Source organism: Rousettus aegyptiacus, unplaced genomic scaffold, assembly GCF_014176215.1.
Source record: "Rousettus aegyptiacus isolate mRouAeg1 unplaced genomic scaffold, mRouAeg1.p scaffold_m13_p_2, whole genome shotgun sequence".
NCBI lineage: Eukaryota > Metazoa > Chordata > Mammalia > Chiroptera > Pteropodidae > Rousettus > Rousettus aegyptiacus.
The window spans coordinates 5,673,367-5,685,913 of NW_023416295.1; the positions used below are offsets into that span (position 1 = coordinate 5,673,367).

The window sequence follows — 12,547 nt, forward strand, 5'->3', positions numbered from 1 at the left end:
GGATATAGTATGTCCTTGAACAGTTCAGAAAACAGACCATGTGTGTAGAGAAAGCAAACAAACAAACAAACAAACGGGGACGCTGCCAACGGCCTGTGAATGCGGGTAAAGCACACACAAGTGTCCTTTGTGCTATTTTTGTAACTTTTCTGTGCTTGAAATTATTCCAAGAGTTAAAAAAGAAAAAAAGAAGCCCCCTTACGTTAGACTATACAATTTCCAATGTGGAGGTTACTTTAAAAATAAAGTTTCATTCGTTTCCTATTGATTTGCTCATTGGTTCCAGCCCTTGGCCCCCCATTGAGCCCCTCCAAAGGGAAGAGCGACCCCCGGCCCCAGGAGGCAGAGCTCACTCTTCAGAACATCTCTCTGTACCTTCTGGGAGTTTACAGACACCTCTGAAATGTCAAGGTCATTTTCTCCTGGTCTTTCATGTTTCCAGTTATTTTACATCGGGGGTGCGGGGTGGGGGAGCAGACCACGGACAGAGCCTCACCGTCCCGGGCCTCGTGAAGTCCACGCTGTGCACCAGGCTCTGCCGCACCTGGTTGCTGAAGAGGCGGGCGCAGACGCTCTGCAGGTACTCCGGCGTGATCTGCAAAGAGGGCGTGAGGATGGGGGTGGTGAGAGGCGCAGCCGGCCCCGGCTGGGGCGCCCCGGCATGTAAGCTCCCTCTCCACAGCTCCCTGCCAGGCGCGGAGGCGAAACTTACTCTGTCGTCAGAACTCTCGGGGTTCCAAGCACTGAGCCCGACAGAAAAAACGGCTCCCGTGACTCCTGGTCTGATGGTGGGGATCGCACTGTAAATTACGTGATTCCCCTGCATGTACTCCCATGGCCACGCACAATAAACTGACTGTAAACCGCCTTGTTGTTGCTAATTCAGGCAATCAAGTCACTGCAGTGCAAAGGACACGGGGCTTAAAATCGGACGATCTGGTCTCAAGCCGTGGACTCCAGAGAAGACCGACAGCTCTGCCTCTCGCCCTCGTGGCTTGAGCGAGCAGCGTCGGCCTCCAGGCCGCGGCGAGGCGGGCGAAAGAGGTCACGGATATGCCCGGCACCCGGCAGCGGCTTGGGAAACGCTTACTGCGCGAGTGACAGAGACATTTTTATAAATTAGCAAGTGCTTGACAGCGCGAGGCTGAATTATTATTCCCATCGACGCCGCTGTATTACGGAGCTTCTCTACCGTCTCTCCTAACTCTCTCGTTAGCGACTGTAATTCGGGATTGACACATGACGTCTAAAGCAGTAATCTGAAATTTTTTGCTTTCCACTTTTTAACAAAAATAATACGTATGCTTAAAATGTCCAAGAGTCAGTGCTGCCGGTCCCCGCCAACCCACCCTGGAGGAGACCGTCGTGAACCGCTGAGCGCCCTCCAGCCTACGCCTGAGTGTCGAAGGGGACTTGATGTCCTCTCCCTCCCCCTCCCTCCCTCTGCCCCATGACAGCAGGACCACTCTTGGGACTGGTGTCTGGAAAGGGCTGGAAGAGCGGGGCTAGTCCCTGACCACCTCTCCACACTCAGGTATAAGCAACCCAGACAAAGAAGGGCCCCATCCCGAGGCTGCGCCTCCTACAGTATCCTGAGCCCATTTCTTCTGTGGATTCCTATGGTATCAAAATTTAAACGTTCCTTTTCACTCTGTATTTGTAACCTTTCCTTTTACACCTGTTCCTTCCCTACAACCTATAAACACGTTCAAATATATTTCATATTTAAAAAAGTATCTTCCCCTTTGTCTGCCCTAGGTCTTCATCTGTCGACCCCCCCCCCAACATTCCTCCTTCACAGCCACGGTCCTCGAAAGGACAGCCCACTCCAGCTGTCTCCCTGCCCTTCGCCCTCTAGGATGCTGTAATCGAACCTCCATCCGCCTCACTCCGCAGACGCTCACATGACAAAGGCCCCGATGCCCTTCTAAATGTCAAAAAAAAAAAAAAACTTAGGCACTTTTCAGTCCTGATTTTCTAGAGTCTTCTGCGGCTTTCGAGGCTTTGGATCAACCCCTCATTCCTGAACGGTTCTTTCCTCTGCCAGCAGAACCACTTCTCTAAGAAGGAAACTGAGTAAAGGGCACGAACACACGGTTGACTAAAACACAAAATATAAACGGCCAATAAACACATGTAAATATATTCAGCCTCCTACATCCTTAAAGAAATACAGATCGAAACATTCAGAATACTAAGTTCTGCTTACCAAACCGGCAGAGATTTCAAAGCATAATCTCGTCTAGTACTGGGAAATGTGTGGAGAAACAGACACGCTGATTGATATACTGCCGGGGGTGGGAGGCGGGCATTGCTGAAATCTTAGGAGAAATGATTTGATAACATATATCAAAACTTTAATGCCCATAACCTAGCAATTCCACTCTCAGTATCTCACCTACATTCAAAGGCCTAGCGTGTGTACAAGAACGCTCACCGTAACGTTTTTTGTTACAGCAAACAAAAAAAATCTCGATGCTCATCATCAGGCTGCTGACCAGCTGGGGTTCGCCCTTACGATGGAATAATGTACGAGCAGTGAAAAGAATGAGGAAAGAGTGCCAAGATGTATCGAAAGTAAAAGAGCAGGTTCCAGAAGAGTGGCGACTCATGGGATCCCAAGTAAGGACGTGTGGGTGGCGTGCACGCGCGTGTTGCGTGCACACACACACCGGCGTACGCACGGAGATGTTCCAAAGTAACACACAGGAAGATGTTGATCTTGACTGTCGATGCAGAGGTGAGGCTAAGCAATTATGATAAAGGTGGCCACTCAAATTAGTGAAGGAAGAAGTAAATAGTTGTGGCTCAAATGGTTATCTTTTCTTGCGGGGGCGGGGAGTAGATTTCTCCCTAACGTCATCTATCAAAATAAATTCTGTACGGATTAAAGATTTAAAGGTCAAGTTAGAACAATTAAAAACTAGGTAACCAAACAACAGAAGAAAAGTAAGGTGAGTGTTTCGGCTCATTCGGGGGGAAAAACTGTTTTAATAACACTGTGAAAAGGCAGAATGGGTAAAGGGAAAAACTAACAGGTTTGACTACATAATCATGTAAACTTTACTAAAATCAAGAAACATTAAATTAAAAAGCCAGCAAGAAACAGGAAAATATTTACAAAAGACGATCTGAGAATGACCCGTGTCTAAATGCCACATCCAGAGCTAAATTCCTGACTCTCCCCTGAGCCTGCCCCACCCAAGCCTCCTCCGTCTCAGCTGGGGGCAGTGCCATCTTTCCGGGGGCTTAGGCCAAACACTCGGAGTCATCCTTGACTGCCACCTCTGTCCCTGTCTCTCCCCAGCTCCCATCCAGCAGGATACACTGCTGGCTCCACCTCCCAGCACACTGGGTGACCACTTCTCCCACGGCCCTGCGACCACCAGACCAGCCGGGCCTCCTCGCACGACTGCAAGACGCTGACCCTGCCGCCGTCCCCGTCTCCGAGGTGACCCTGGCCCCGCCGTAAGCTGTCCTAGAGCAGCGGCCAGGTGGTCCCCTCAGGCACAGCAGGCGAGACCAGGCCCTTCCGCTGTCCTGCTCCCAGGCCGACTAGTAGGACAGGGCCCCTCCTCGCCACGGCCTTGGCCCCCCACGACCTGCTGCGTCCTCGATCCCGCCCAAATGCCCAACAGTAGGGACCTGACACTAAGCGAACTGTGCTTCGCCACACAATGGAAAACTTCTCCCACCACTAAATAAGCGAGGCGTCGTGAAATAATAACAGCCAATGACATCAGCATTAAGGAAAAAGGCAGATTAGAAGACTGTGTGTGACCTGGAGTCCGTTTTTGGAAAACACGTATCTAAGGAATGTAAGCGTGTGGCATGTCAACTAGAGTTTATTACAAGAGTTTATTATATTTTTGAAATTTTCTACGGTACACGTTATCTAGTCGTCATATTTCTGAGGCACCAAAAGAATTTTATGGGTGATGCGATTCCATAAAGCTTCACACGCACAGGCGCAAGGACAAGTGAAGCTGGGGCGATCAGAATGACACGGCGAGACCGCACGGGCGCCCGCCCCCTGGTGGGGACATCGTGCGAAAAGCCGCTGGGCAGAGCGAACGAGGCCCTCGCTGCATTGTTTTTTTAAGAAAGCACCGGACCTGCCATCACATCCATTTTTAAAAGCTGGATTCCACCAAGAGATGTTATTCTACTTTATAATTTTTATGAAGTCAAAGCGCTGGAGTCATTCCTATCCGAGTCGGGGACAGGACAAGGGTGCCCGCGATCACATTATTCAACAATGCCCCACGGTCTTAGTCAGTGAGAAAAACATGTGGTGACATAGAACGAAAAAAGCAAAACAAAAACACCACTATTTAAAGATGGTACGACTGCCCGTCGGAACATGGAGACTCGATCGAGAGATTCCGTCGGATTAGCAGAAAGGCAGCTGGGTCTGGATACGAAATCGACACAGAAGAACCCACAGCTTCCTATCTTACCCGCGGGATGTCGCCCCCTCATTTTTATACTTCTACATAGTATTTTTTTTTTTTTTTGGTATCGATTCATCCTTTGCTAACATCAAGAATGAGGTGGAGAAATAAAGACGAGGTGGGCAACACGTCAGGAAAAGTGGCTAAACTACTGCCGGCAGCGTGAGCAGCAGTGTGGGGGGTGGGTTCAGTCTCCTGGGTGCAGGTCGGCTCTGCGAAACCGGGGCAGGTGTCACGGCTGGGGGGTGCCGGGAATCCCTGTTAACACGGCCCTCGCCCACGCTACAGCTTGGTCTCCAAAAAGACGCGAACGACCGGGGGTCTGGCTTACCATCTTGCCGCTGACCGTGGCCTCCAGGGAGTCCACCAGCTCGGCCGTGACCCCGATGAGGTTGTGGTAGTCCGCCTGGATCTTATTGTACCGCTTCAGGTACGTCATCGACCTACGCTCAGCTTCTATCAGCTGCTGGTGGAGCTGCTGCAACATTTCTAGGAAGACGATTCATATTTATGTTAAAACAAAACAGTTAAAAAACCCCATGAAATACAAAATCATGAATACTATGTCTACGGTCATAAACATTTGGTTGTAACAATGAATTCAGCACTGTTCGTGTTTCACACTTTATTTCATACATTGAATTACAAAGTGCTTTGTAATTGTTGATTTTTTTTTTTTTTATGTCTTTTCTCTGGTAGTTCAACTGAATCATCTCTGGTTTTCCTAACAAAATCTATGCCCTTGAGCGAATCCCATGCAATTTCTTTTTGTTCTTCTCTTTATGAACAAGAAACAAACAACATTTCTTTCTACACTGAGATCACACGATAGTTGAACCAAACCTGCATCGTCTTCTGCTGTTGCCCTATGAGGCCGTTTGGGGACCAGCTCATAACCACAGGACGGTTCTTTGTTTTGAGTAAATGTTGGGGCTGCTCGACCGATGCTGAAGAAAACTAGAATTTAGAAGATTCCAGGCGCTCCTGCTGCCAGTGTGACAAAGCATAAAGCACCCCACTGGGCCTTTGGGAAGGCTCTAGGCTCCTCTCAGAATCCCCGCCACGTCCTCCCATGGGCAGCACTCGATGGCCGAGCCGCGCGGGGCGTCATCGGTATCGACGCGCCTGCCCCGTTCTACTCCGCCCCTTCGCCGGAATGCTACACATTTTGGATGGAAGAAATCCAAGTTCGCTAACCCTCTATTGTCCCAATCTAGGCTCCGTGTAATGTCTAAAGTCTTCGTGTTAGAACATATCTCATGTATACAGAGCGAGGTTTTAAAATTATAAAGATCCAGGCTCGAATCCATACTTTACCACTTGCTTGCTCGGGAACCTGGGGCAAAATATGTAACTTCTCTGATTCTCACTTCTTAACCTATAAAATGGGGGAAGTGATAATGATCTTGAAGAATTATTGTGAGGAATAAATGACAGACATAACCCAAAGTGCCTAGCCTTGAAAAAGTGGCAGAAGGGTTATAAATCCTGAAGCAATGGTATGCAAACTTTGGAATACACCAGAATCGTCCAAAAATAAAGACGATCAAGACTCACTGTCAAAGACAGATTTCGTGGACCCAGGGGCGGGGGGCGGGGCTGAGTATATATATTGTCAACAAACTCCCCCAGTGGCTGACTGACGCATGTCATAGGTTTAAAAGCCACCGTTCTCAGTTGTCTGGCACATTCCTCCTAATTTGTGCCCTAAACAGCTAGGAGGATCGCCCACACTCACACTGTATTTCAAAAACTTGTTTTTTATTGATGTGCAGAAGTAAAATATTTTAACTCTTAAAAACCCAAATATCACACAATAACAAACTATTATTATTTACTATTATCATTTAGCACCCGTGAAATCTCAGTATTGAAAGATAACTTTAAAAAGGAATTTGTACAAATTTAAATCCGGTACTTGAACTTCTGGAGAACATTCCCAGAAATCGTTTCTCAAGCTTCCTAACATTTTCAGGGAGAGGGAATCACTGCCTTCTCCCTACGCTGGGTATTAGGAAAGCTTTCTCATATGTACGAAATTCAACATTCTATAAACTGGAACGTCCAACAATGAAAAGTATACATAATACTGATAATCCCATTTTGTGGTGATAAACATTAGCGAGTATCTGTGTGAACTTTCTCAGCATGTCCCAAGCGGCAGATAAAGAATAAAGAACCAAAACCCATTAGCTGGGTCAAATGACTTCCCAGATCGGTAACGCCAACGTCACCAAAACAGCCCCTCTCTAGAGGGCTCACAGAGGAACTCTTCCCCTCGGAAACTCGCTGGGCAGTGAACTCAGTGTAAGGGGCTGCTTGTGGAACTTCTGCCTTGGGAACTCAGAACTGGTATCGACAACAATTTCAGAGTATTGCGGTACGGCTGAGGGAGAAGAGGGAGAAGAGCCAGCGGCTGAGACGTTCGCGACCGTTTCAGACACACCACTTGGCACAACAGCCCGCTCTCCCGACCTCACCTCGCAGACACCTCGGCTGGCTACAAACAGGAACTGACCGTTACTGTGAGCTATTTGAGTCGCAGCTCAAAACACACACTTTACTTCTGAGCACTGAACAGGACTTGGACTCTTTTTTCTCTCCTGTAAGACGTTCTATGAGACAAGGACATCTGAGCCAAGATGCCGTGGGAGAGCTCGACTTTTAACAGAGATGTTATTTTAATGAGCTTAGTCATGGCAGTGAGGTGCACTGAGATTCTTCACACTTCACAAGTCCAAAGAACTGCACCCCAAGTTTTAAACGAGACACACGCACGACTGAAAGAACGGCAGGGGGGTCACCCCGGCGCGCGGGGGGACAGGCACACAGCGGCGGGCGGGCTCCCGCTCCGAAACTCTCCTCCTCCTTTTAGGTGCATTGCTTTTTTTGTTTCTTTTTTAAAGAGTAGATGAGATTTAATTTTAGAGACCTCTTAGTTGTTCAAGACCAAATGGTACATTTTAAAATATGGAATTGTTTTTCTAAGCTAGTATAAAAACCTAAGATCGACCACTTTGTCTTCACAATAGGATAGATTCTTTCTACTTTATATTCAGATACAAATCGACTTTTGGGTATTTTGCTAATCGACAAATTCTAATGAAGAAAAGTTATGATTTATAACCATAAATGTAGGTCATCATTTTTAAAAATACGATTTTGGGCTCTAAACTCTAGAAAAATCATCAGTCGCTCATTTTCTGATGGGGCCAAATCAATTAATGCCAGAAATGCTAAAAGATACTGTTTCTGTATCTTTTTTTCAGACAGATAGGTGAAAATAATAATCTAACGTGCTGAATTGCCAACCTGTTTTTATTCTAGCACCATTTTTTCATGTTGGAACTTCCTACTCCACGTACTTTCCCCGCCCTCTCAAAAGCTTATGGGAATCCCAAGTGCTCCGTGGTGCAAACCTCTAATCTCCATGGCAACGCAGCAGTGCGGGGGGTGGGGGGTTGTTCCTCAGGTACAGACACAGAGTGTGCCTGCCAGACTCACTCCTGTTTGGCTATCCTAAGAAAACTCAAAATAAGACTTAAAAGAGGCTTGAAAAGCTTGGTCTCCTTGCTGAAATTCAAACGAAAGCTCTGTAGGAAAACACGGGCTCTTCTGTTTGTCCTTCTCCTCCCATGTTTATTTTGTCTGCAGAATTGGGCCACTTATCAGAGACGTAACTGTTCCTGGCAGACAGTTATCCTCAGAAACTGCAGGGTACACTGGGGTGACAGGGGCTGGCGGGTAGCCAGGAACTGGGCAGCAGATCCTCACCCCGTTCCCTTACCCAGCGCCATGGAGTCCAGCGCCCGAATCTGAAAAGGGACTAAGGAGACTGAGTCCAGGACAAAGGCAGTTTTCTGGGACCCAAAGGATGCGGGTGGGGTGGCGGCTTTAACATGTGACTGCAAAGTCTTTGCCCACCTCCCATCAGAGGGTTCGGGCTGTAACCCTCCTCCTCTGGATGGCGGCCGGCCTCAGGAACCGGCTTCTAACAAAGAGAATGCAGCAGAGACAACAATGACTTACTTCCAAGGCTGGGTTAGAAAAGGTGACAGAGCTGCCAATGGCTCTCTCTGTGGACATTGACCCTGGGAACCCCGGAGAGTCCACACAGGTGTTCTAGTCAAGGGCCTTTGCTGAGAACCCAGTTGACAGCCAGCACCAGCCACCAGACTTGTGCACCCAGCTCCGACTGCACCCACGGGACACCCCAAGGGAGAACCGCCTAACTGGGCCGGAGTCCCCACGCCATGCAAGTCGATGATGATGGTGACGACGATGACGTCAAGGAGGAGGAGGAGGAGGAGGAATGGACGCCGTGTTTTATGCCCCTAAGCCCGGGGCAGTCTGCCAGGCGGCTGCAGAGACGGCAGCAGCAGGGCCGGGCGAAGTGCCCCGCTGGGAGCCGCAGGGCAAGACCCACATGCCTGGCCCGGTTCCCGACGCCCACCGTGCTGGCTACGAGAACGCTGGCCCGGGCCCCACGCCAGCCGGGGCCAGGAGCCGGACCAACGCCGCAGGGAGCAGGCCCGGGGGCTGAAGGGACCCCCTGCGACTGATCCTCGGACGGACAGAGCTGTGCTGGGGGCACAGTGACCTCAGAGAGCTCCAAGGCTGCAGCCTGGAGACCCTCGGAACACTCTGTGCTGACCCCGGGAGGCCACGGCTGCACCTCTGCTCCTCCGTGAAGGGCCAGCTGGGCCTGTCCCCACTGAGCTCCAGGAGGGGCTGCACGGCCGGCAGAGCCAGAATGCAGCACTGTTGGGCTGGGGATATCAAAGGCTACAGAGGACGAAAACGAACACGCGAACTCCTCCTCGGAAGCTCCGGAAGGCTCCCGCGTGCCGACGCTAAAGCACGGCTCGCCGTCGGCAACCTGGAAGGCGAGAGCTGAGCCGCCTCCCAACGCTCCGTCTTTAGGAAACTTTACTTCTCTATTAAGAAACGTGGAGAAACTAGGAGGGCAGGACGTTTTGAATCCTGGCTAAGGGCGCTCGCTCGGCTAGGAAAAGGGTAAATGCGCTATTTCACGTGGTGAAACGCCACCTGCTGGGAACCGAGGGTGATGCGCCAACAGGCGCCCAGGCCTGACGCAGTCACACACTTTGCCGCGTAATCCCTTAAGGGGTTTTCATGACGCGGTACCAAAGACGAAACTCAGGCAGAGAGCCCCCCAGCTCTGGACACCAGTTTCATGGTAACTAAAGTTTTTCCCACCTTTCTGAAAAATGAACGGTTCTGGTAAATATCGCTAACCATGGAAAACCATCTGATACTAAACAATTACGAGTGGCATTCCTCCTTTGTAAAAAATGGAAAAGCGTTATGAGAACGGGCACTCCATACTGCCACTGAGATAAGACCCCGTTAGGTGGGTTCGAGGTGAAGGTGAAAGACGAAAATCAACCTTTCCCCGCCCCAGCGAGGCCGCGTCGTAACTAGGCTGCAGCCGTCACGTCGGCAGTGCTGGGATTCTCCGCACTTCACGTCTGTCACCCAACAGGCAAGATGAAGCTAACAATACCAGCCTTCTTGAAAAGTGGGCCTCAAGGAATCACGGATACAAACGATTGCAGAGTACTTCTTAAATATTTAGGCTTTAAAGCCCTCACTTTCCAAGTCTGTGGAACTCTATCTCATTACTTAAAACTTGCATTGGCAAAGTTGCTACTAAAAAGTTTTAATCAAGATGATTTACCTTTGTGACTCTGTCCATTCTCCTTCTGGGATGGAAAAGAAGTTCAGGAAAAGGCACTCGGCGTGCAGTTCCCAGGGTATCTCACGCTGGGGGGCCGGGTCCGAGGAACAGCCCCGGCATGGTGGAAGGAGAATTCTCAGGATGGTGAAGGCCACCTCGTGCCGCCACAAACAGCCAAGACAGTTACTGACTTCCCTACACGTGGACGGCTCGCTTTCAGGCAAATCCTCTTCTCTCCACTCAATCACTTCCGTGAGCGTCCGAGTCCTGTACTATTTCAACGGTCCCCTAACTGGCCTCCTCGCCTAACCCTTCAAAAGACCTTCCCCACTGCTACCGACACATTCTAGTAAAAATGCAAATCTGGCCTCACACCCTTCAACTCTGTAACTTCAATGCTAACGCTTTCGCCGAAGGCCACTGAGATGGGGGTGAGACCGGCTTCGCACGGCGACTCCGGGGCTGGACGGCCTGGGCTGTGACCTCGGCTCCCACGCGCCCGGCCACACGGCTGAAGGCAAGGCAGGCATTTAACCTGTGTTGGGTGGGCTTCTTAATTTTTTAGCTATAGCTTTTTTGAGATGCAATTCACATATTATATAATTCACCCATTTAAAGTGTACATTTCAGTGGTTTTTCAGTATAATCGGAGTTGTGCAACCATCACTATGATCAACTGTAGAACATTTTCATTGCCCTGAAAAAGGAACCCCGTATGCGTTTACGGTCACCCCCGCGCCCCGCCCGCTCCAGCCCTAGGCGACCACTAACCTACTGCCTTATAGACTGGCCTCTCTGGGCCTTTCATACAAATGGAATCGTGCAACGTGCAGCCTTTTGGGTCCGGCTTCCTTTACGTAGCATCGTGTTTTCAAGATTCATACAGGTGATAGCGTGTCTCAGTAAACCATTCCTTTTTTATTGCCAAATAATATTCCGGTGCAGGATATACATTTTGTTTATCCGTTCATCAGTTGAGGGACACTTGGGTTGTTTCCGAATTTTGGCTATTCTGAATAATGCTGCTATGAACGGTCCTGTATGAGCTCCCGCGCATGCTTTTACTTCTCTTGGGTATAAAGCTAGCTAGAGCATACGGTAACTCTATATTTAACTTTTGAGGAAACAACCTGTTTTGAAAGACTATTTAACGAGATGGGGAAACATTCTCTTCATTTGATAAAAATATTAAAAGATACATATACAGGTAGAGGTATCTTCCTTTTTGTAGACATTACAAACTTTTGGTGTACCTATGTATAAAAATGCGTTTATGTTTTCCAAATTTTCTAGAAGGAATATGATCAAATTCAGAATCAGCAATAAAAAAAGAGCGATTAAAAAAAAAAATGTAACCATGACCGTGTTATCCTCCTGCTTAAAACATGCCGAAGGCCCCTGCTCACCTGCGGGACCTGACACGCACCTCCGGCCCCTGCCCACTCCCTGACTTTGTCCCAACCCCGCTCCAGCGGTGCCCAGTTCTTCACGGTTTCCCCCGCAGACTGGCTCGGGGCGTTCGCCTGGGCTGTTCCCTCCACCTGGAGTTCCGAGCCTTCATTCTGTCTGCCTCACAGACTCCTGTTCTATTATTTAAAACCCCAACTTGGCTAAGAGAGCTATGTCTTGGGCTTTTCCTTGGATCCTAGCACAATATTCAACTTAACATATGTGTTGAACTGAACGTGAAAATATATTTCCACGGAACAAGGAAAAGAAAGGAATATTTATAGTTACCTGCTTAATTTCAGTGTATTTGCTTCAAAACACGTTGAACAGGATGAAAGGTGTTTGCAAACTACAATGTGAACAGCTAACTGCTATCAAGCACTTACTATATGCTGGACTATTTTAAGCAAGTTTCATGTATTAATTCAACCTTCATATTATCTTTCCGAAGTGGGTGCTATTATTAATATGATTTAGTATGTAAGTCATTTCTTTAAGTTTAAGCTGGGAAATATTTTTTACAAGAGTATTAAAATAATCCTAAGCCAGGTTGGGAAAGCTCTAATTTCACTAAAAACTGCCATTTTATATGGAACTTTAAGAGGAAAGAAGACTGGCTACGCAAACGTCACGGGTTGCGGGTGGAGGGAACAAAACCGTGAGGTCACAGGAGCAGAGAGAAAAGCTGCAGCCCAGGCCGACTGCGGACAGTCCCCGGGGAGGTGAGGCACTGAAGGCCGAGGCAGCTCAAGAAGAAACGCATCACCGAATCCCAGGGACGAGGGTCCGGTCCGCAGTCCTATGCTTTGGAATTAGAAAGGAAGCAGGTCCTATGTGGTGAAGTGGCCTCGATTTTTCATTAAATTAAACCAAACAGCAATTTTGTCATTCAAAAGGGTATTTCTTGTTATGAAGTAACTTTTGATCCATTCTCATTCAGAAT

The 12,547-nt window shown here is 48.7% G+C and overlaps 1 protein-coding gene across 9 annotated transcripts in view; it reads right to left on the reverse strand.

Moving 5' to 3' along the window:
- ARMC9 (armadillo repeat containing 9) overlaps nt 1-12,547 on the reverse strand; it is a 97,302-nt gene that overhangs the window by 72,529 nt on the left and 12,226 nt on the right. For 6 of the 9 annotated variants that reach the window (XM_036236482.1, XM_036236478.1, XM_036236480.1 and 3 more), the window contains exons 7-9: nt 10,156-10,180; nt 4,786-4,943; nt 497-595 (exon numbers count right to left, since the gene is read on the reverse strand). In XM_036236482.1, the coding sequence (XP_036092375.1) occupies nt 497-595; nt 4,786-4,943; nt 10,156-10,180 (282 nt within the window). The remainder of the gene's footprint in view (nt 1-496; nt 596-4,785; nt 4,944-10,155; nt 10,181-12,547) is intronic. The other 3 variants (XM_036236485.1, XM_036236483.1, XM_036236487.1) reach the window with 1 other exon arrangement.